Below are 25,677 nucleotides of genomic sequence, written 5' to 3'. Positions count from 1 at the left end.
CAAGACTGCTATCTACTTCATTAGCAAAAAAGTGTTAACTATAAAGACCAGAGAATTCCTTAGGAAAAACAAAAACAACAACAGCAAAAAATGTGTGTAAATTTGGGAGGCTTCCTGATGCTATATTGACTGTGCCTATTTATGACAACAAGGTTCATTCACTTGTCTTTGATCAATGCATAATGTTAAAGATTCTTCTTAAATTGTCACACCTGAATGTCTGTTAACTTGTCATTTTCCTTGCTTGCTCTGACTCTAATGGGTTTGAAAATTGATCCAGCCAGTCTCTTCTCTCCTTTCTCTCTCTCACCTCTTTCTCTCATTTCCTTCTCTCTTGTCTCTCCTCCCTCTCCCGTGCCTTCCCCCTTACTTTGTCTCTTTCTCTCACTCTCTGTGAGGTTCATTTGCTTGACTGATTCTGAGTGTCCATAATGACTGTTTGGCATATCCTACAGGCAAAGGTCCCGAGACCCTTTTTGCCGGCTATAACCTCAATGATAACGAATGGCACACAGTGCGTGTGGTCCGTCGAGGAAAAAGTTTAAAGTTAACCGTGGATGACCAACAGGCCATGACAGGTAAATCCCCCTGTTGTTGTTGCCTTTGCTTTTGCTGAAGCTTTAGACTTTCCCATATCTTGCAGGTGACTATAAAACCAACTACACAACTTGAAGCTGATACACACAGTTCATTTTTTATTCCAATTTCTCCAATGATTCCATTAAATAAGGAGCATGTTAAATGTTTTTTTTTTTCTCTCAAACAAGCACTACTTTTGTGTCATGTTCTTTCCTATTTAATAATTCAAGAAGACATTATATAGTTCAGTGTTGTGGGTCATAAATATCTTAGGGTCTCATAAAATATTGAAGTCATTGTTTACATGCCAATTTCTGTTCAATTTCTTTGTTGTATATTTTGGCAATAAACAGCAGCAAGTTCTACATTTCACTGTTTGGGTAAATTGATAGATATGCTGGCATTCTGTCAGCTGAACCACTTTTTCATTATAAGCTATAATAGATCATTTCTGGCCATTTACCTCAGTTGGTTAAACTCTAATATTAAGGATGTCAGGTTCAATCCCTGATATGTAGATTCTTAACTGAGGGGAGCCATATAAAAGTCCACCCCAGAGATATAGGGAAACCGAATGAAAGAGGAATCGGTGTTGTGCCTTTATTCTCTCAGCTGAAAATAACTCCAAACACATGACCTACTGGGATGTTAACTCTTTTCCCTTTTTAGAGAACATCTCTAAAATTATTATTTTAGTACATAGCACAAGATAGTTCTTGTGCAGCGGAGAAGTGTGTCCTACATTCAGTCCTAAGGGGTTTCCATGATCAGAGATCAGTTGATTCTATCAATGTGGAAATAGCATGTGTGGGATTTTAACTTTTGAGAGAATCATTTCTGAGTTCAAATGAAGAAAACTGCAGACTTAGGGATCTCTTTACTATCTTATAATTCAATAGCCTTTTATGGCTCTCCAAAACTCTTTTCTATATGTAGGGGCAACTTTTTTTCAGAATCACCTGAACAGCTTTAAAAGGACCAATTCCTGGCCTGACAACACAGAGAATCAAGGAAGAGTACAGTAATTTTTTTTCCTTTTGTTTTTATTTTGTTGTTTTCGGTTTGGGCTTTTTTTCATATTTAAAATCTCTTGAGAGGGGACTCTTATGCAACTGGGTCATGGATTAGCAATTGGAAAGCAAATGTTATATTATTTTATTCTCTGAGAAAGAAAATCAACCAGAGAGTGGTTAGCCTAAGTCTTTATTCAAAATTGCCAGACAGGAGAAGGTTCTAAAGGAACTGTGTGAACCCGGTGAAGGAAGGCAGAATTTTTGCAGGGCTTTGACAAGAGTGTCAACCCAAGTTCAACTAGTTTTGGTCAAGGACGGGTCTTAGAGGAATGAATTGTTTTTGTAGCATCGATTGTCTGGATGATTTGGGTTTTATTAAAAGGAGTAGAAATGAGGAGTTTGTGTCTAAGGTCATATGCAAGAGGTTGTGAATAAATAGTTGCCGGGGACAGGATATGTGAAAACCACAGGGGAACATTCTTTTGTCCCTAAGTATGTCTCAAATCTCACACAACCCAGTGAAGCAGATAGGGCATATGCATTTTCATTTTATTTTTTTTAATTTTTTTTTTCAACGTTTATCTATTTTTCGGACAGAGAGAGACAGAGCATGAACGGGGGAGGGGCAGAGAGAGAGGGAGACACAGAATCGGAAACAGGCTCCAGGCTCTGAGCCATCAGCCCAGAGCCTGACGCGGGGCTCGAACTCACGGACCGCGAGATCGTGACCTGGCTGAAGTCGGACGCTTAACCGACTGCGCCACCCAGGCGCCCCTGCATTTTCATTTTAAAGAGGAGGAAACTGGGATGCCTGGGTGGCTCAGTTGGTTAAGCATCTGACTTAAGCTCAGGTCATGATCTTGTGGTTCGTGAGTTCGAGCCCCACATTGGGTTCTGTGCTGACAGCTTAGATCCTAGAGGCTGCTTCAGATTCTGTGTCTCCCTCACTCTCTGCCCCTCCCCTGCCTGTGCGCTCGCTCTCTCTCTCTCTCTCTCTCTCTCTCTCTCAAAAATAAATATTAAAAAAAAATAATAAAAAAAAGAAAGATGAGGAAACTGAGTTTCAAAGGGGTTAAGTGACTTATGTTTCTTTGAAATGCCACTGTTACCAGAACTTAGAAGAGGACCTAGGTTTGATTTTATTGCTATTATTGATGATTTTGTTTTTTTGACTCGTGGTCAAAACCTCTACAACACATACTTTCCACACACATCATGTCACACACATCTTAATAGATACATACACATCTATATCTAAATAGATATACACACAAGAACTCACACAAGAACTGACAATTGGTGCAGTAGATGAGGTACTGAATGTTTGATGTAAGCAATTTATGATCTTGGAGTTCAGAAGAGAGGTTGAGGACCTTGGTTTCAAAGATAGCTTAAAGCAATAGATGACATTTGAACTAGGCTTGAAAGAGAGAGTAACACAGATGATAAAAGTATGTGAGGGAACATTCCATACTGGGGAGAAGGGCTTCAATGGTGCTACACAGACTAATGTTGAGGAGACAGTTTTGTTTGGTTTCATGCATCTATATGGTAGTTGACAGGGCTAAAATGGCCTTTTGCAGCAAATAGGTCAGTGTGCTCAAGGCGTTCATTTTTCGTGGACCTTCAGGTGATTGGAAATCCTGAGAGTATGCTGAGAGAATATGTTTTGAGCAAAATGAATCCTGTGTCAGTGTAGTATATGCTTTAGGATGTAAAGTCATAAGTCCTGAACTACAGTGGATGAAGAAGAGATAGAAACAAAAGTATGGTGCAACATATTTTGCTAAATTTTATTTACAAATAGTTTCCAGTTTACAAAAAAACACTCAAAAATAAAAACAGTACAAAGAACATTGATCTATCTTTACTCTTGTGAATGTTGTATCCCATTTGCTTTGACATTTTCACTTTTTTTTTTCATAACCAGTTGAGGAAAAATTAAATACAAAATGGCCCTTTACCTGTAACTATTAAAGTGTGCATTTTCTACAAATAATGATATATATATATATATATATATATATATATATATATATATATACCCTTACATAACAAAGAGTTACCAACTTCAGTAAGTGTTGCTCGGATGCAATATCTTTTATCTGTTCTGTTCTCCATATTACAATTTAGTGAGTTGACCTAGTGTTGTCTTGTATAGCGTTTCCCCTCTACACAGTGTGCAGCCTGGGCTCGGACACCGCATATAGCTTTCGGGTCTCTTTAACCTGCTTTCATCTGAAACATTTCCAGCAACTTTTTTTTTTTTTTTGTCTTTTCGTGACATTGACATTTTTGAAATATATAACCCTCCCACCTTTTATCACTGTAAAGTCACTTATTTTGTGTTTGATGTTTTCTCACGATTGAATTCAGGTTTTGCATTTTTGGGTTGAATTCTGCATTGGTGATATTGTGGCCTCCTTCTAGTATCCTGTCTGAAGGCATGAGACGTCCGTGTCCTTTACCGGTGATTTAATTTAACCACTTGGTCAACACGTTGTCCATTTTCTCCACTACATGAACAGTATGTTTTCTCCCTCTCCACTAATAAACTGTCTGTGGAGAGACATTAAGACCATAAAAAATATTCTGTGTCTCTTCAAAATTTCACCCTACATTTAGCATCCATTGAAGATTTTCTCCTGATCCAGTCTTTAGTGCAGTAGTTACAAAATGATTTTCTAATTCCAGCACTTCCCATCCTTTCTTCTTTCCTTCCTTCCTTTATTTCTTCCTTATTGGTATGGACACCCAAGTTTCTATGTTTCTCAAATAGTTTATAATTACTTTACTTGATTATTTTGGTGCTCAGATGGTCCCAGTTTGAGTCCATGGGCCAGTGTGAGTCCCATGAAGTTGGTCTTTGTTATATTGTGACATGCCCCACCCCAACATTTTCAGGTTTGTGTTTTGTTTTATTTTGTTTTGCTTTTTTAGCATTTTCTTACTTACTTTATGTCATAACAGGATATTCCAGGCACAGCTTGTACCTACCATGCCCCAGCTCTGGAATCAGCCATTTTGTCTTCATTTAGTCAAGATTGATATTAGAGACCAAAATCTGGGTGGTTGATGTTGAGATACTCTCAATGCTATTGGAGTATCTTTGTTTCCTGCCCTTTTCAGTAGGCAAAGATAGGAAAATATATTCAAGGATATACACATAAACCTGAATGAATATGTAAATACACACATGGAACTAAAGAATGTTCCCTTGTGGTTTTCACATGTCCTTGTCCCCGGGTAGCTGTTTACTCACAACCTCTGACACATGACCTTAGACACAAACTCCTCATTTTTACTCTTTCTGATAAAACCTAAATCATCCAAACAGTGGTTTCTAGTTTACAAAAATGCATGTGCACATAATCATGCATATACATATCTTTTAGAAAAGATGAGTTCACAGTGGTACATCCATATCTATGTCCTTGTTTTTTGACTTCCCCCATTCTGTGTTTCCATGTTCTTTCTTCCATGGTGGGATCCTTGCCCTCAGTGATGTCAGTTACTCATTTCTTCAACCCAATAATGAATCTAGAATAGTGTGTGGATTACTGGAAGTTGCCTATACCACTACAATTAATAAATCAACTAAAACAAAATTCAGGATTAGTTTGTGATTCTTCTCATTCCTCACTGCCTGAGACTTAGCAGGTAAAATTAAACGCTGAGTTTACAAGTAACTTTGGCTATAACTTGGCTTATTTCCTTCCTTCCTTCTTTCTCTGCCTCCCTTTTTTTCCTTTTCTTCCTAATTTCCTTCCTTGAGTGTAGTTATAGTCTCCATTTGAAGTATAATTAGTTTTATGTATTTCACTTTAGCTTTTCCTTCCCATTCCTATTTAATTACATAAGTATGTTGTAAGTATGTACAACATTAACATGATTTTAAAAATCAATGCAACACATTTTGTATTAAGAAGTGATGAATAGGAGCACCTGGGTGGCTCAGTTGGTTAAGCACCCAACTTCGGCTCAGGTCATGATCTCACAGTTTGGTTTGTGTGTTCCTGTCCCATATCAGGCTTGCTGCTGTCAGTGGGGAGCCTCCTTCAGATCCTCTGCCCCCTCTTTCTCTGTCCCTCCCCCACTAGTGAGAGTTTTCTCTCTTATCTCTCTCAAAAATAAATATTAAAAAAAGTAACAAATAGGGTGTGAATATGATCAGTATAACAAAGAAAATTCCAGAAATGGCCCCTAAATGAATTGCCATCTGATTTTCATAGAAAATTCAAGATACATATTTTCAATTACATAGATTCCAACCAAACTTTTAAGTTAATGAATTGCCTTCTTCAACTTGCAGTAAATACATTCCTTTGTTTACTTAAATGGCCAGGCATTTATCTACCACCAGCAATCATAATGTTAGGAAACAGAATAAACAGATATTTACCTGGATGTGGGATGTAGCTTGTAGATGTAGGAACAAGTGAGTGACCTATTCTGTGGGGGACTCCCAAGAGAATTGACTCTGTTGAGGGATCATTTCTAAGCTACTGTTGCAGGTACCCATTTCTGCTCCTGGGCATGGACTGGCTCTTCAAGGCAAAGTTACTCATATTTCCTTGCCTGGTTCATATTGGGATTCTGGCATCCAAGACTTCATTAAGAATTCATAGGTCATTGGTGAGGTTTGGCTTATGATCTGAAAGAAAAGGAATCCCTTTTAGAATCCCCAACTTTGGAGGACAAATATATCCTAAGACATTTGTTTAACATGTTTTTGTTCAGCATGTATTATTAAAATTATAATATGAATCTTGATCCACCAACTCAGGTATGTAAGAAATGGGACATTTCTTAATTGTCTTTATATCAATTTAAATCAGCACAATTTAAATCAATAAGGCCTTAGGCCTCTCTTCTGGATTTACAGGATATTTAATCATAGTCTGTTTTGCCCCCACTCCCTATTCCCAAACTTGGATCATATGAGTCTCCTTTTGTCTTCCCTCTGCACTTGTTCCCACAAAAACACCTTTTTTTTTTTTTTTTTTGTCCTTTGTCCTTTTAATTGCAAGAACCCTGTTGCTCCTGTCCTAAGTGGGTGAATGGATCTTTGCTAATTCCTGCAAGGAGCTGTGGGCTGCAGTCCAGTCTCCCTATGTTTGCCAATTCTGTCTGAAACTTTGACCCTGAGCTGAGAGCAGGATGATGGAATGAGTTGTACTTCTAAATCCCACCAGTATTCTCCTATCTCCAGTCAGTGGTAATCCCATCATCTTTATCAGCCCTCAAATACACTCTGTTCTCTCCTTTTCTTTTTCTTTCTTTCTTTCTTTCTTTCTTTCTTTCTCTCTTTCTCTTTCTCTCCCTCTTTCTTCTTTCTTTCTTTCTTTCTTTCTTTCTTTCTTTCTTTCTCCCTCCCCCTTTCTGGATAAACCTTGCAAATCAGGCTTTCTCAAAAGATTGAGGAAGGCATTGTTTTCCAGCAGCTTCCACTCTGCCAAGAAAAACCCTTTGAGGCAAAATACCTGGCTAGCATTTTAGAATTGAAGGAAGAACACAATATAAACTAGTATTTCAGTAAATTAGCTTGTCATTTACTCTTTCTCAAAATTGCCCAAAGTCTTAGAGCAGAAATTTGATTTTATCCTCCACTCTGTAGGAGTAAATTTTTTTTTTTCAGTAGTGAAATCCAACATGCTCTTTCCAGAGTTTAAAGATGAATAGGAATATAAACCAAGTAAATATTGATGATTCACCCAAATTATTCACCCTGCACCCCAGTACTCTACCTCAACTTTTTCCTTCCCTCAGCTCTCAGCATCTTGCTGCTCAGAGCTAAAGGCAGTTTTATTTTCACATTAATTTACCTTTACTGAGTGAATTTTCATCAAGGTGATTTATTTTTGGGGGATTAGGTTTTGTGAAAGATCTCATGAAAGCCAAAAATTTGTAAGAATAAAAAAGGCTTGACTTCCATAACATGGGAAGTTTCCAAAATGGGCAGTGGAAACTTGCCACTGAGGCTTATGTTTAGAAATGGGATTTTTTTTCAAACACTCTAGTGTTGAAGCCCACTTGAGGCCCACCATGAATCAGGAAAGCGATTGTTTTGTTTTGTTATTAAATTTTACAGCAAGTGAGAAATCACAGAAGAGGAAAAAAAGAGTAAGGAAAAGCATTAGGCACTCTTCATGCATTTCTTCTTACGTTTTGACCTCATCTTTAAATTACAGTTAAATGTACTGTTAAGTAGGTGTTGAAGACACGACAGTACATGCTCAGGCCAGTCTTGGGAATGCCTGCACTTTACCTAGGGTGATGAGGGCAACAGTTGCCTGCAAAGAAGCTTAAAAAGGAAGAGATTCCCTAGGAACTTGGAAGTGAAATTCTACAAGCTATATAAGAGCCCTAAGCAGGGAGTCTTGGGTTTCAGCTCCTCACTTGGTCAGTCTCAAGACTCTGGAACTATGTGTTTTGTGTGTGTGTGTGTGCGTGTGTGTGTGTGTGTGTGTATGTTAGTGTGTCTTTCATTAAACAGTATTTACCATATGTAAGCAAACCAGCTAGCTGGGCATCATCATTCTATAATGGAGCTAACCTGAGTTCGCTCCTTGGTGACTTACAGATAGAGTCTACACCAGATGCAGTTTGTCACTCAAAAGAAACTTTGTTTGCAGCAAACATGGAGATCACAGGGAATAACTTCCAAGACTGAGACTCCCTTAACAGAGTGAAAGGTACTCCTTTCCTTTTAGGGTTAGGATAAATATTCGGAAAGGAGAGCTCTGGCATGGCAGGTAAAGGCTTGCTCAGGCATACTTAGAAAGCACGCCTATACATGCCTCGTAAGTTATGGTAATGAAGCTTGTGCTTCCCCTTGGATGGAGACTATAACATTATAATGAAGCTGAGGTAACTGTTAGACAAGGGGGACGGAATATGGGCTTGTTCCAAGATCAGTATAAACTGGTTGAAGTCTTGGGCTTTTATCTCTGGTAAGGAATGCAGGGTCTTTTAAATAGCACTGGGGGTTTTTGCCACTGACTTTTTTGTCTCAGATATGTTTAGGCCACTTCCAGGCCTGGTAGAAACTGTTAATTTTTGCATTCCATTTGTTCCCTTGAAATCCTTAACTCCTGAGGTTTTTGCATTTCTTTGTAATTCTGGCATCCCCCTGAAAGTTCTGCCAGAAGTGTGTTTGGGAAAGTAGAATTGGTAAGGCATAGGCCATGGAAAACAGCTGGCTGGGGTGGGGGTTGCTAAAATGACTTCTCTTGTGTCATGAAAGCTATGTCTCATTTTTCTTTTTCTGGGGATCCCCTAACTCTTTATGCTTACAATTTCCCTCCTCTCTATCATCTACACATTATTGGTAAGTCCTGCAAATTACATCTGCAAAATTATCTCATTTCATACACCTTTTTTAATTTTTTCCATTTTTGCTATAACCACCCTACTTCAAATGGTCTCCAGTTTACTATACCTACCTCAGAGGGATTGAACACACACGTTCAGGCACTGACTCATGGCATCTGCCTGCCCATAACCCTTCAATGCCTACAGAATATAATCAGGAGGCATTGTGTGTTGTATCTGGCCTGTGACTCTCCTTCCCGTCTCAGGTGAGCCCCTCATCTCACGTACTCCTGATTCCCCAGCCACAATGGCCTCCTCTTTTTCACCTGAATGCCCTTGACGTGTGTTTCCCTTCCTGGAATCCAACTCCCCATTCTGCTTCTCCAGTTCTTAGCAGGGCTCTCTCTCTCTCTCTCTCTCTCTTTTCTTAATGTTTTTAAATGTTTATATATTTTTGAGAGAACCAGAGCATAAGCAGGGGAAAGGCAGAGAGAGAGAGAGAGAAGGAGACACAGAATCCAAAACAGGCTCCAGGCTCCGAGCTGTCAGCACAGAGCCTGATGAGAGGCTCCATCCCATGAACCATGAGATCCTGACCTGAGCCAAAGTCAGACATTTAACTGACTGAGCCACCCAGGCATCCCATCTTTTAATCTTTCAAATTTAACTTAAATATCAGCTCAGGCCCCCCATCCCATACTTAATAACTCAATATCCTGTTTATGAAATTCATAGAAGTTTTTTGTTGTTATTTTGTCATCATATATTTCATTATTTCCTTACCTCTTTTTGTCTGCCTTTCCCCAATAAACCATGAGTTTTGTAAAATGATACTGCTTCTTTATTACCTAATACAGGACCTGACATATATAGCACACACTCCAGAACTTTAAGTGAACTAACAAGGTGATATGGGGCTGGGTGTTATTTTGTTCTGTAGCAGAAATTTAACTCTTGACTCTGAACAAGAAAGTTAACTTGACTCCGAGCAAGATTAAACATAAACTAGCTGATATTGTTATGTGTTTGTATATAAAGATTGGATGTGCATCATAAGATACCTGTGCAAACACACTATCCAGGAGGTTGTCTCTCGTTGGAGATTATTGCCAATCCAGTGTATCCATATCCTTTGATCAGAGGCATTTTGCTAATTCCAGACTTTCTTTTCACTCAGTCTCTGGAAAAGATGCTACATTTTTAAATGCTTGGAACCTTGAAAAAACATCTTTCTCCTTCAATGTCCTTTATTTTTTCATAATCAATATATATGTATAATAGTAGAAATGGCTACATTACTGCCAGAGGATTAAACTCTGGAATAAATTCTGAGGGAAAAAAAAGAATGTTTAGAAGGCAGCAGTTAATGTCTTCTAAGGCAGTGGATAATGGCTTTTAGGTGCTAATTCTCCCCCGCCAGCAAGCATATCTGCCATTACTGTCAACGCGATTTATATGCGCTTATTAAAGAAAGAATAGACTCTTGAACATGGGCCATAATGATTTTTCTTGTAACTGGGCCACGGTTGCTCCCAAACTGTTTTACTACCTTTTTATTATTTATGCTCTGCATACATATTCTAACCCTTTGAGAAAAGAAAACAGACATTACTTGTTATTTTTATCACTGAACTTCTCAGTCCTTTGAAACAAAATGTGCTTCCCTATTTCAGAGCTATCAAGAACATGACAGTTTGGGATAATACTTAGTTGTAAGGATTTGTATTTTTTAGGGGTGGGGGGAGCAGGTTATTTCCTTACTACCTGTTGGTTCATTAATGGAACTTTGAAGAAGAAACATGACAGTTTCAGGGTTGAGGTGGGTTCATTGAGCTAGGGCTCCCATTTTAATATAATGAAAAAGATTAAAAAATCAACACAAGGAAGTATGAAAACCCAAGTGATTTTTTTTAGCTTTTTATAGTTTTCCTTTGTATAGCTTATTAATTCAATGTTTCTGGTGTGATATTTGAAAATTATTTAAGACTCATTTTATTTGCTACCAAGTAAGTAGTTCCCCAAGGAATAGCATTGAGGTCATTGAACAAAACACTAAAGAAGGAGAGAGAAATGATGTCATACTAGAAACCAGTAATGCTAAGGATTTAATGGTATTTTTGCATCCAAAAGATGAGCAGTAGGCATAGTGGGGAGGAGGAAGGAAACGAGATGTTTACAGTGGTATATTTTATATTTAAAAAAAGTTTGTAGAGATAGAATCAGAAAAAAAAAAAAAAGTCCAAAAAGAGAGCATGTCAAGGATATGGCAAGAATGCTGTTACCAGGATCAAGAACTAGTAAAGAGGTGTAGAAATTAAGCAGAATTAAGTACAGCTCACGGGAGAATTTTTTACACCAATGAGTTTATAAGCATCAAAATCAATTATGTATGTAGAAGTTTCTCTTGCACAAGAAAAAAATATGCCTTTTATATTTCACTTACTGGCATTTCCTCAAAATGCCAGCCAATATTTTACTGTCTTGATTGAAGACATGAAAATCTGTCAAGTTGGTTGAAGGAGGGCCACATAGATGGTTGTTCAATCTTCATTACACCCGGGAAGAAGGTTCAGTGCATTTTCTCAGGGGCTGATCCTGGGATTAGCTCTAATTAATATTTTCATTAATATCATGGATGACAGGATATGGTAAGCTCGATAAATTTTCCAATTATGCCAAATTGAGTAGTGAATCTAGCACCTGGAAGAACTTGATTGCAATTTGAATGACCTTTTCGAGTTTTAGAAGAAAGAAAATGACAATTTAATTGGACAAGAGCAAGACGCTAGGAGAGAATTACTATCAATGCTAAGAGTACTTTATGTTGTACACTGGAAAACAAGTTCACATCTTTGTTTATTTATCTTCCCTTCAGTGGTATGTAGGTAGGTACAGTTATCACTCTAGAGGTAAAGACAGGATTGGGTTGGGTTTTCATGGGATTGACAGAAGAATTTAGTGGAATGGAGAAGCATGGAGACTGAATTGAAAAGTCAATCAATAAATAAATCTGCAACCAAATCTGACACTAGGGTGTTTAAAAAAGATTGTACTTCAGGGCTGATTTTACTCATAGTCTCAAAATTGGGCATGCCTTGATTTGGTAGAGTGTGCCCAGTTTAGGTATCCAAAATATAAGTGCAAGGAAAATGGCATGGGTCCAGAAGAGATCAACAGAAACTCTAGAGTGGCCAGGAGGCTAGTTCTACTGAAGACTGTGGGAATTGTTCAGCACAGAAAAGAGGAGGGGAAAAGTGCATATTTAATTTTGGACACATTTTTATGGTTCATTGTTGAAAGAATAGTCAGCAGCCCTTCATTTTTTCTATTGGGTATAGAAAAATATAGAGTCATTTTTTTTTCTTTAAGAGCATTTCTTTAAGAAAAACATGTAACCATGAAGCTGGGATGTATCAATGTTGGATGGAACAATTTAGGACGGTCATTGCCCTTAATGCTTCCCTCTCCTTTCCTTCCATCTATCTTTTCTTCCTCCCTTCCTTCCTTCCTTCTTTCCTTCCTTCCTTCCTTCCTTCTTCCTTTTTTCTTTCTTCCCTTTTTCCTCCCTCCCTTCCTTTCTTCAGTCCTTCCTTCCTTTTTCTTTTCCTTTCTCTCTCCTTCCCTCTTTCCCATTCTTTCTTTATTTCTTGCTTCCTTTATTTCTTAACTCTACTTTAAAAAAAATTCTGTAATTTTGCCTAATGAAGGTGATTTTTGTTAAGGCTACGATTTGGACAAAGATTAAAACCTGACCTAAGAAAGTTTTATTAAGTATCCAGCCTTACCCTTTAATATCATTGCTATGTTTTTACCATATGTAACTGAATGTCAAAAGGTATTTGGATCCTTGTATTTTAAGATGTGATATCGCCATGGAAGTCTAAAGTTGGGAGTTTCTTTTAGATACAGAAAAATAATAATACATTATTATTATTGACCTTTCAGGTCAAATGGCAGGCGATCACACGAGGCTGGAGTTTCATAACATAGAGACTGGCATCATCACGGAACGTCGGTATCTGTCTTCTGTCCCCTCCAACTTCATTGGACACCTGCAAAGCCTGACATTTAATGGAATGGCATACATTGACTTGTGTAAAAATGGTGACATAGATTACTGTGAGCTCAATGCCAGATTTGGCTTCAGGAACATCATAGCAGACCCTGTCACCTTCAAGACCAAATCAAGTTATGTTGCCTTAGCTACATTGCAAGCCTACACTTCTATGCATCTTTTTTTCCAGTTCAAGACAACATCCCTAGATGGACTAATACTATATAATAGTGGGGATGGAAATGACTTTATTGTGGTCGAATTAGTTAAAGGGTGAGTATATGTGAGCTCAATGACAAATAAATAAAAATTTGCAAAATTGACCTTGATAACCAAAAATATACATTAAACAGATGTGTTCGTTTCTAAGGTAGTGGGCAAGACTGTGGAAGAATGGCTTAAATATATTTGTTCAGATCACTTCTTGGATATCTTGTAAAGTTAATAGGAAATCAGTAAGTCTTCTATACCTACACTTTCATACATGAGGTACAAATAACATTGAGTTCTAATTATGATAGGCATTCCATGAATCTTATGCTTCAAATGTGGGTTTCCTTACTATGCACACTGTAATTCTACAAAAGCATTTCTACAAATGTATAAAAATTTGTGCTAATTAAACACCTAAAATAAGTAATCAGATAACTTCAATTTCATAAAATCCATTTAACTCAAATTTCATTCTATATCAGAATTCCTTGAAGAATTTAGAAGGAAAGATTTTTGTGAAATTTCCTTGAAATGGTGAGGAAAACATGATGTGTTTTAACTGATTTGAGTATTCATTCATTCAGTCAGTGAACATTATAGCATATCTACAATGGGCAAGAGAGTATACCCGGCACTAATTATATATATATACACACATATATGTGTGTATCTATCTATCTATCTATCTATCTATCTATCTATACATATATATATACACCACTTCTGTGCACATCTAAGATTCTACCAAACTGGAGCCACACATGTAACATGCAACCCTACGGAATATAGGTGAACACATAAACATCGCAGAGAAGCATTATGAAAAGTTGCCTCAGATGATCATGTGCTAAGGTCAGGACAGTCTTTTAGGAAATCAAGAAAATACATGAGGGAGGGGGTGGATATCGGAGCTGAGTCTTGAAAGGTGAGTGCACATTTCTCATCTAAAAAACAGGCATTTAAGATGAAGGAAAAGCAGGTACAAGAAACTGGCAAAAGATGGGGTGTAGGTGGAAATAGAGAATGAGTAGCGAAAGGTATTGACCTTCCAATGTCATAAAGTGAGATGTACACCATGATTTTGAAAATAATTTTCACTATTTTCATGCAGACAATGAATAATCCTCCTTCTAAAACAGTAGTGTTTCTTACCTTCTTGTTAGCTGAGGCTATGTACAGCTCACTCAGATTACTAACAAGAATGGTACCACATTAAAAAAAAAGATCTCCATTTGTAATATCCAGTTTGACTCCATCAAAAATTCAAAAAGTGATGACATTTCCTCACCTTCGCTTTTTTCCCAGGTACTTACATTATGTGTTTGATTTGGGAAATGGTGCTAACCTTATCAAAGGGAGCTCAAATAAACCTCTCAATGACAATCAGTGGCACAATGTGATGATCTCAAGGGACACCAGCAATCTCCACACTGTCAAAATTGACACGAAAATCACAACACAAATCACTGCGGGAGCCAGGAACTTGGACCTTAAAAGTAAGTTCACACTGCGTCGGAGTAACAGGCACGAACCCACATGGTCTCCACTCACAGCACGAATCCTTTGTTTTGGAGTGTGTGTATCTATTGTTTGCCAAGAGTGATCAGAGTTTTATTTCCAACACATAATTAATAATACAACATACAAGCTTGTGCTCCCCTTTAATGTGGCAGAAACATATGTATATTTAATAGCTCAAAAAATGCAATCTCTAAGAATGCATGCATGATTAAAATTTAAAGAGAAAACATGTTCTTAGTCTTGATATTATAAAGACAAGTAGGTTGTTTGCAAGTTTCTTTAGTCCCTACAGTTTTTAATGGATTTAGGGTCAAGTAACTAGATTCCTAAGGAGTTTCTTCTAGAACTTATTAGTTTTCTTTCATTGGTGAGAGTTCGTAGACTTACACACCCTCTGACCAACAGGGGTCTGAGCCTGGCTTACACCCTTGTGTCTCCAACAGTGAATTTGCCCCATCCTACCCGTATGCACACACATACGCACATACACACACAGGCACACACTAATAGGAATGTTTCTTTCACCAGCTGCTAAAAAAGTTTAACAGACTTTGTCCTTCCCTATCGATACTCGCTTTCTCAAGTGAGCAAGACAAATGCTTAGAAAACATGTCAGTAACAGAAAAAAATAACAGAAGTTTCTATTTGAGTGGGCCTTTGTTATTCACTAAGAATATATCCATACATGCCATCTTGTTAATACTGCAACAAGCACTGGACGAGGTATTATTAGCATTTTATTATGAATTAGGAAATCTGAGCTTTGAATGGCTTGCCCAGGGATGAAACAACAGCCACAGTAGAGTAAATATACGCACCACCCCCCCCCCCCGCCCCATTTCTGACGCAAGCACCCTGCATTGCCCCTCTACCCTGATGCATCCCAAAGCCCTGGAGGGATCATTGTGGTCACATTTTTGCTTGACAAGAGCTGTTCATTTATATTGATGGGTTCTTTTCCTTTGACTCACAAGGTAAGTACATGGGGAAGTTAGAGAACTGGAAACAGAAAATCCAACAGAACCCTTTCTAGAGAAAAATGGTCTTTCCAAATAGGGCGAATGAAGAAAGAAAAGTATTTCATGTCCTGTAATTGCAGAATATATTTACAATCCCAGGAATATATTTATCCAACTCATAAAATGTGTGATAATGGCTGTCTTCCTTCTTTCAGAGTGGGCCTCTTGTTAACTTCAAAGCGATCCTGTTTGTGTCCACACATCTAATAGCTTAGCTCAGAAAGGAAAATGAGATTCAAAGGAAATGCTGTTTAACAGGCTAAAGCTCTTTATCTTTCTTCTCTCTGACTAAAGTGAATGGAATGAGTTTTCCATATTTTCCTATTTAATGAGTACTCCTGTTTTACACAGTGGGTTCAGGTGGTAATTGTCAAGGGAAAGGAAGAGATTGTGACATTCAATGTGCTGGCCATGCCAGCCACCATAGCTAAACCAAAATGGCGTCCTGTTTGTGGAGAGGGAGACTTCAGTTAGCATAAATGGCTGTCGCTAGAAACTGTGTGGGATGCTAAAGTGCTGGAAAAGAAGCAGTTCATGGCTGATTGAAGTATATGACATGCAAAGACCTACATAAACATTTGGGGTATAGAGAAGTAGTGCAAGGCAATGTGCTATATCTTATTGGACAATTAGGACAGTTTCCTGAGGTAAATATTTGTTTAATGCTCATTAAAAATGGAAGTGAGGGTAATAGAAGGCTGTGGTATAGGATTCTTTCTGGTGTTGGAGGGACCTTTACAAATCTAACCATCAGGACCTATTTTTATTAAAACATTGAATGTTTCATGATTCTGAATGTAAGAAAGGCTTTAGCCACAATACAAAAAATAAAACTATGAATTGAAAATAGCATTTTATATTACATTAAGATACTAAGTATTGAATTCTGATTGAGTGCATTTGCCTTTAAAATACCCCATTATTTAAATTTGAAGTGAATTCCCCAGGTGAATAGAGATTCTATACCAATGACTACACCCCTTTACTTTGTGAAGTTCCTATGTGTTTACACATTTATCAGACTATGGCAAAAAGTGAAAGCAAGTCCCGGAAATTAAAACATAAAAATTAAAGGCCAAAGCTGTGGGCTTGTAAATTGAATGTGTGATCCAATGGCAACGATAACCCCAAGGAAGCTCTCTTGCCATGTGTGCCACTGACTAGAAGGGGCTTAAAAAGAGAGCTTGGTCATGTAATGACACATTTCATAGCTTCTGTCATTACCACCTTTTGGTATGCGTGGTGAGAGGCGTTGGTCAGATGAGACATATTGACAGAACATTTCCTCTGTGCAAAGAAGGGAGAGGGCAGTTTTGAAGAGGAAGAAAGTGTTCCTATAATGGAAAGCTTTCTGTTCCATGGGGAAGTTTGACGTGGGGCATTTACAGGACAGAGAAGAACAGGATGCCTACAGCCATATCAGGCCATTAAAACTAATCTGGTGGCACCAGGAAGAGCTTTAGAGGAAGGTATTGTTGAAGAATGAGTAAAACAACTAGGCATTTTCTCTTCTCCACCTGGATGCCCACTGGAATTGGAGGTGGGCTGATTGATTAGGAGACCATCCACATGAACTCTTCACTCTGAATTGAACAGCAGTGTTTTTCTTAGCATGCTAGTCATGTAGAATTCAGGCATTCTAAATACAGGAAAAATGAAGGGTGACCTATTTGGGTTGATGATGTTTATTTCATGTATATTTTGCCCTTACAGAATTGTAAGAAAATTATCATATTTATTCTATACTCCGCTTAAAGTCACTGCCATAATCTTTAGTTCTTCTCAAAATGAGTTCAACCAGCTCCACATTAGAACCATGTGACAGGGTTCACGAAATGAAAGTTTCTGGATCATGCCTCAGACAGACTGAAGCAGTAACCATTCGACAGTAAAGTGTAGGAAATGGCAAGTGTCTTTATTTTTGAAGAGCACTCACTAATCTTGATACCATTTTTTCAGAACCCTCAAAGAATGCAGTGTCTACGTTGAAGCAAAATTTAACTCATTTTTGAGTTTAGTACAAATCCTGGTTTTGTTTTTACTTTAGGATTTTTCCTTTTGTTTTGTTTTGCTTTATCAGGCCTGGGTCAAAGAGGTGTTGATTGCTTCAGGGTTCTTGGAAGTTTTTATTTCTCGCGTTACCATACCATAAAAAGACACTAGAGGGCAGCATCAGGCCGCAAAACCTGCCTTATGGGACTGAGGTTGGGGGAAAACCTCAAGAGTCCTCTTGCGTGAGGAAGCACAAATTCTTTGTTTTCAACCATCTAATAATAATATTTTGGGCACTGATAATAATGATGCTTTTATCCACAACTCTGATTTATATAGACAGAAATTTAATGTATAAATTTGCAAGCTAGGGACTCTTTATCCCATTCCCCACCTTGACTCAAATGGAGATGGTCAGCAATGGGCGGGAGTCTAATGATCTTTTTCTGAGAAGAGGAATTCCGTGCAGGTGACCTTGTTCAAATTATCTTTCGTGACACTGCTGAGTTCTCAGGGGGTTCTGTGTCTCTCCCTGCTGATACAGTTTTGCTTTCATCTTTATTTCCCAGCTGTTTGTATTCTATTCCCTCTGGCTATTATGTACAAGCTGCAACATGCAATGAAAAGAGCAGCATAAATTTGCTCTCTGCATTGATTTCCTAGCACAGCTGCACGTTCATTGTGGGACTTCTGAGTCCTGCCCCCTTTAGAGAGATAAACGGTTTGCGTAATTCCTCTGTATGTTCTGTCTTCGGCAAATTTGTATGTTTGCGTATGTATGTATATGGGAAGGAGCTAATATTTATTGACTTTCTACTAAACACTAAATAGATTTAAATGATTTATTTTATATCATCCTTATGGTTAACCCGGGTATTTGAATTAAGGTCAGCCTTGTTCATTCATTAATCTAGTTCAAGAACAAAGATAGGGAGGAAGGACTGTCTTTGGCCCCCATCTTCCATGGGTACCCTTCTCTAAGGCATTAAATTTATTCTTGAGCAAATTGAGGATAATTTACTTGATAGGGGAAAAAACATTCAAGGTGGAGTGAATACAGTGCCCTCAGGTGGCCACTTAGCAAACTACTTACAAGTGAATAATTCACCTATAGACCCCATCTAGGTCAGCCCAGGCAGAGTCAGCCCTTTGTTCTTCCACTCACACTCTGATTCCTTGCCCCCCCACCCCCCTTCCTTCCACCCCAGGGCGTTGAGCAAGCTTTCCCTCTGTCTTCCAGTCTTGTCTCTTCCCTCCTTTTGACCATTATTTTTTAACCTTCTTGATATTCTTCTTTAAATCTTACTTTGAACGCAGCCACCTGCTATTGTTTATTCTGCTACCAAGCCACTAAAAGTTTCCATAATCACAGACAACCCAACCAGGGCTTTCCTTTCAAATATATTCATTCTCTAAGCAAAGATTGAAGATGAATAGTATTCTTGTTCTTTTCATCTTGATCACATACCAGTCTCTCTCACTCAGCTACCTACCCTCTGCAATCCTGAATATAACACAGGCCCCCCCTTCTCTACCCTTTAATGTTGCCATTTGACATATCATCACTTCCGTTCTTTAGTGATCCAATTTTATTCCCAAGTCCTGATCATATTTAAACATACCCGGGCTTTGTATGTTCAGCCCATATGACATCTGATTGCTGGCTTGCCTTGCCCTGATAATGTACTTGAAAAGAAACTTTTAGAGAAGAGTCCAACTTTGAGCTTAGCCTTAAAGTAGGAGATAGCGCTGAAACTGGAGGCAACCTCCTGTTGTCCTGTTGGTTAAGCTGTCTTTATTAGAACTCTCTCTCTTTTTTTAATTTATTTAAAAGGAGCAGAGATTTAGTCACATTACTTTAGTTAATGGGAGATTATTTTAAGGATCCATTAGGAAGAGAGACAAGAAATCCTTTCAACTGCTGAACAATGAGGCAGCATAGAGAATAAGAACTTTGTTCTGATAATCATACTGGAATCTCAAGAGCAACCCTCCTGGATGTTCCCTTGGACATGAATATCCACCGCTCCCCAATTCCATGCTCTCCCACCGATCCTTTTCTACTGGGTCTACTCCCACTTAGATATTTTCTGTCTCTGCTCCCTGGCTTCTCCTATTCTTGACTTCTGCCTCATGGCTTCAACCTATTGCTTTTGTTCCTGTGTGCATTACCACCTTGTCTATCCCTCTCTCTTCATCTCACTTTCAAATTCCAAAAGATGGGATCTCATACAGTGAGTGACCTTTCTAGAAAACAAGTTCATTGACTTTTGCCCTGCTGTTTTGGTCAGGCTCCCTTCTTCAGGCCAAGTAGCTGTAAACACAGAGCTAGATTTGCATTGGCATAAAACCTGAATTTCAAAGATGATCTCTGGGAAGAAGTCATGGGCTGGAAGGCTCTCTGAGCTTCTTAGGAGGAAGGTAGGTGATTTGCTTATTCAGAGGGCCCGAGTGTCATGCCAGAGTTGAGGAGCAGGGAATTTAGGGGTTTTAAGCAGGAGAGCATAGTTCATGGTGCATTTTACAGTCATTCCTTTGGCTTGGAGGCAGAGGATGGGCTCCAGCTGGGGGAAAGAGACCACTTTGAAGGCAATCATCACAGTACAGAACAGAGATAGTCAGTCTCCGAGTATGTAAAAGTAAGACTTGACATTTCTATTACTCCATTTCCCACAGGAGAATGAAAAGACCATTAGACATGTGAAGTGATTGTCTCCTGACCTCTCCCCTGAAATCAGGCTTGGCAGAAATCAGGCATGGCAAAAATCAGTCTCAATCTGATCTCTTTCCTGCAAGGCCTTTGTCATTGTTTCAGTCTCACCCCCACTTACAGTGGGACGTCTCTCCCCTCCATGCCCAGCTGGCTTGGACCTGCTGTCTGACCTTGAGTGTGGAAGTCCCTCCATCTTCTTCCCTAGAATCCTTGGGCCAGCTTCCATAAGTGAACAGAATTAAAGTTCTGTATTCCCTGTCAACAATTCCCTGTCTTCTTTCTTTTGTTATTCCTCAACCCATTGTACCTGTTTTGGTACCTCATCTACATTGGGCATAGATTTTCTGTCTAGGTTTTTCTCTTCCCTCTACATCTATTATCTGAAGTTTATCTTCTCACCATTAGGATCATAGGAACTTAGAGCTCAAAGTAATCTTGGAGACAATCTGGTCTGACTCGTTTCTTTTACAGATGAGAGAAGTGTGCTCAGGGGAGAAGTGCCAGCACCGCCATACAGATAATTAGTGTTTCTAGATCTGGTCTTCTAATTCCCAGTTTAACACTTTTTACAACAGGCCAGGGAAGATGAGTTTTATTGTTCATAGCAACTCAGTTGACTGCAAGCGAAAGCCTCCAGCAATATGCTGAAAAGAAATCTGATAACTTCTTTGGACTTATTGGAAAACACTCTTCATGTGGTTGGCCATCACACAAGATGGAGACTGGTGGTGTAGGGATCACCTATTTGCTTTTTATTTCTGGTGCAACCTTAAACACCCTAACCCTTCCAACCTGTAGTTGCTTTGGGGCAGGTGATATAGGTGCTTGAAGTCCTGATGCTGGTTTTTGCTCACCCCTGACACTGACTGAGCTCTAACAGCCACAGGCCTTGGCTTGTGTGCTTGGAATAACTGTGAGGAGGTCATTTTCCAGGAGAAATAGCCTTCCTCAGTCCTCCCATGGCAAAGCATGGGCTCCTGGAAATCTGAATCCAGTTCAAAAATGCCTTTTGGACAAGGTGCCAGTTTATCATGTCCCAACAGGACAGCAATTAGACAAGCTCTACAGCTGGTGACATTTATGCTGTAGAGGAGAAAGTGCCTATAGGTGGTGCGGTGGGTTCTTAGGGATCAGATAATGCTCACAAGACCTCAGCCTCATTGTAGCTAGGCCTTCAATACTTGTCTCTCTCCAGTATTATCCAGTATATCTCCAGTATATCCCAGGCCAGGGATGAAGCTGAAATGTCTTCTTAAAAGTTGAATAAGCTTGGCAACATCTTTGTCACTGATGAAGTACTTGAGTCTTTAGAGTTTTCATGAGCCAACCTCTTTTCTTTTTTCTTTCTTTCTTTCTTTCTTTCTTTCTTTCTTTCTTTCTTTTTCTTTTTTCTTTTTCTTTTTTTTTTTTTCTGAAGGGAGACTTCAACAAAGGTCTTTGGAGGTAAATTTAAAAAAAAACACACAACATAAATCCATTCACTAATTCAGTGAAAAAAAGGAAAGTTAGTCAAAGTGTATCATTCAAGGAACCCAAGGACAAGAAGGAGGAAGTTTAAAGCTAGACTTCATGAGAGCCCCATTTGGGAAACCTGTCAGCACCAAGCCAGCATCTTCACTCTCATGGTCTCCACAGGGGCTGTGAGATGTCTTCTCGTAACTTTCCAACAAGGCATTGGCGTTGTTATTCTCCCTCTCTGTGCACTGGCTTTCCATGTTTTCATAGGCATTGGAAAAGGGACTCCCCAGACCTGGATTCTCACCTTTGGCGTTCAAATACTGATGAGAGACTCACTTGAGTTTAGGAGCCATAGCGCCAAATTCTTAGAGAGTAAGGTTGATTGGAACATATGTGCTTCCTATGACCAGAATGGGGGGATAGTAGGAGGCAGGGTCACCCTGTGGGTGTAGGTCACCCTGTAGTTTTTAAAGGTGATCTGTAATCTGCTATGCAAAAATCAAGTTGGTGTGTCTGCCTTGCTCTGGAGCAGGGGTTAGGGGTGGGGGCTACAGCCATCAAGATGGTAGATAACAGGGCATTGCATGGCACCAAAATGTTCAGATGACTAAATTTATAAATGCTTGGGTGCACAAAATTATTCTGTGGGTGGAGAGAGACTATGTTGATCTGGGGTCAGAACAGCACATGGGATACAAAAGGCAGAAGCAGAAGTCACAGGCTCACTAGATCTTGGGGAAACACAAGGGAATGAGAATGCTAGATTTTTATCCTCTGTGGAATTGGAAAGATTTAAATCAGGCTCCTCTAGATCTATAAAGGACAGAGAGGCCATGGCTGGCTTGTAGGTAATATTACATGTGTTCATTATAGATCTCAAAAGTAAATATCACTGTTATTTTCAGTGGTTGTTCTATTTAGTTAGGGTTTAGTAATAATGCAGATCCAGCCATCTTTTTCTGTGACCCAAAGGAAAGCTAGTTTCTCCCCTTGATCCTGAACAATTCCTCTTGAGCCATGGTTCAAAATTGGAATAGACTGGAATGTTAGGTGGGCTTAGTACAAAGTTATCCCCCACTACTGTAAAGATGCTTCAGAGCCAATTCTGCCATCTTTACTCTTGTAGGAAAGCACATTTTTTAATGGCATCATGCTGCTGTTGGCCCAGTGTTTTCACACACAGGAAGGTACTTCCATTATTATTTTGGAACTGCATTAGGTCAATCAGCCTTTCTTGGTAATGCCACAGTAATGTGGTTTTCTGTTTCTGCTCTTAAAAGGGGCCCTTTCTTGACCTTCACAATTAATTATTGTGGTTTTTCTTGAGGATAAACAAGAAGCAATATAGCTTTGTAATTAAGGACCCAGGCTTTGGGGTCAGACCGACTTAGGTGAAATAGCATCCCTACTATTTATTTTATGTGTGTCCTTAGGCAAGGTACCTCACTATTCTCTCAATCATCTTGTACCCTTTGCTAAGCATTAGCTAAGAGATTTATCTTAGTAGATTATCTCTTTACTTTTCATGACAAACTGGTGAGGTCGCTGTACTTGGCTCCATGTAACAGATGATGAAACTAAGGTAAGGTTTGGAGAGATTAAACATCTCGCCTAAATAATAATTATAGTGATATTAAATAGCTATAATAATTATTTTAACCTGTTTCTGAGAGCTTATCATATGCCATGCACTATTATAAATACTCCACTTATGAGATCTCAATTCTTATCATAGTGCTCAAGATCAGCCAAAATGTTCTTTGAAGCTCAAGGGTTTGCAAGGAGGGGACTCGTAAGGTCCACCTGGATGTGACAGGTGTTGGCAATATTTAGGCCACTTTTTCCAGCTTTCTTATAGTTTGCTTATTAGCATTCTTAGACAGGCTGCATGAGGCTCCCCTCCCTCCCCTGCCCCGACCTGCTACCCCCCTCCATCAAGCACACTGCTTTGATTTCCTGCCACTGGTTCCCCTTGGAAGCTTCAGGACTATAAAAAGACTTCTCTGAGCACTTTAAGGTCGTGTACTAATGTACTGTTATCTCTAACACAGTAGACCTTTGGCATTTATAAATTTGACACGCACGGTTCCATCTATTTTTGAGAAACTTGATGGTCTGGGATACGATTATCTGTACTTTTGCTCAGACACGAGTTTGAATCATGGACAACAACAGAGTTATATGCAAAACTGAGTGTTGTTGCAAGAGACACTGTCTACTGGCCTGGCATCTGTCTTTGTTCTCTGTTCAGAGATGCATCATAATAAACTGCCTTCATTAGTGTCATCATCATCATAATTAGTAACTTAATAAATAATGTCATTTATTGAGTACCTATGTGTCAGACACTTTGTTAAGGGCTTAAATGTGAAATCATTAAATTTAATAAGCATCATGTTCAAATACAATCAAGCTACATATTATCTTTTACCTCAAGCCATCACTTCAAAATGTCTTGTATTGTGTATATACGGGCTTAGAAGAAATGTTTGGGCTCACTGTTAAGACAATTCTATAATCATTTTACACTATAAAACATAATTTTAACTCAAAGTTTTTAAAAGTGGCCAATCTAAGTTATTAATCAAAACTGAAAATAGGGGCTGCCACCTGCTTTGGCCAGTCACAGGCAGGACAGGGGGCATGTTCAGCTCTGTCCCTTCCCACTGTTATCTTCTCACAGCTTGTTAACTAGGGACATCAGCTGAAGTCTGAACTGGCCTGGTGCACATGTCTTATTCACTCCGTTAGCACTGCTTGCCTGGGTTCATCCAGGGCCCGTCTTCCAGAACCTCCTGGCCTTAACCCCTGTGGAGCGGTACAAGCTCTTACTCCCGGAGTCCATTCTGTCTCCAGGCAGCCCTGCCTGGCTTGCTCTCATTATACATGGGGCCCACAACCACGCATGAGGAGTTTTCATGCTTCCTTTACTCCTCAGCCCTGGAAGTACAGCCCATTCCCACTGCTCTCATTTCTAACCTGCCGCCACAGGCTGTTTAGAGCTTTCTTAATATTGCAGCTACCAGTCCTGTATCACCTCAATTGTGGGAAACTCAAAGCAGATTCTTCAGGAGAACTGAAAGCCTTCTGTCTAGCTTGGGGCTAGAATATAGTCCCCCTTTGGGGGCCACTAGTGCTTACTACACAGCGCAATCTCAGACGTCTTTCTTTCCAAATTCTGACTGCTACTTCTTCTCCTTCATCATTATTATTATTATTATTATTATTATTATTATTTTGTCCTTGGTATAACTGAGGGATTCAAGGACTGAGAATCAGTATTTTATCATTCCTTTGTAAATTTTGCATCTGGCCATCTGTCTCAGGCTCACATTATCTTTTTTTTAAATATAATTTATTGTCAGATTGGTTTCCATACAACACCCAGTGCTCATCCCAACAAGTGCCCTCCTCAATGCCCATCACCCACTTTCCCCTTTCCCCCACCCCCCTTCAACCCTTAGTTTGTTCTCTCTATTTAAGAATCTCTTAGGGTTTGCCTCCTTCCCTCTCTGTTTGTAACTTTCCCCCCCATCCCCTCCCCCTCACATTATCATATGTATTGTGTTGGCACTTCAGCTAGGACTTGAATTTTGATACTCATTTTCATAAGTGTGGCCTCTTAATCTTTACAGTTAGATGAGTGAGATGTTAGTGTTTCCATATTACAGATGAGAAAATGGAGATCAGAAAGGCTATGTGAGTGGCCTAGAAATAGAATTTGAACCCAGATCTATAGAAGGATTTAAATACTACTATGTATATTTGCCAGCACATTAAAAGGAATTTCTTCTGAATGTC

At 39.1% G+C, this 25,677-nt stretch overlaps 1 protein-coding gene across 20 annotated transcripts in view; it reads left to right on the top strand.

The window, feature by feature from the left end:
• NRXN1 (neurexin 1) overlaps positions 1-25,677 on the top strand; it is a 1,138,108-nt gene that overhangs the window by 541,050 nt on the left and 571,381 nt on the right. For all 20 annotated transcript variants that reach the window (XM_047068175.1, XM_047068174.1, XM_047068172.1 and 17 more), the window contains 3 exons: positions 456-578; positions 12,852-13,233; positions 14,479-14,669. In XM_047068175.1, the coding sequence (XP_046924131.1) occupies positions 456-578; positions 12,852-13,233; positions 14,479-14,669 (696 nt within the window). The remainder of the gene's footprint in view (positions 1-455; positions 579-12,851; positions 13,234-14,478; positions 14,670-25,677) is intronic.

Source organism: Lynx rufus, unplaced genomic scaffold (assembly GCF_022079265.1).
Source record: "Lynx rufus isolate CCGP_SWC_20201006 ecotype Redwood Valley unplaced genomic scaffold, mLynRuf1.p SCAF_8, whole genome shotgun sequence".
NCBI lineage: Eukaryota > Metazoa > Chordata > Mammalia > Carnivora > Felidae > Lynx > Lynx rufus.
Note: the sequence above shows the minus strand (reverse complement) of the source record. Positions and strands in the feature narration are given on the sequence as shown.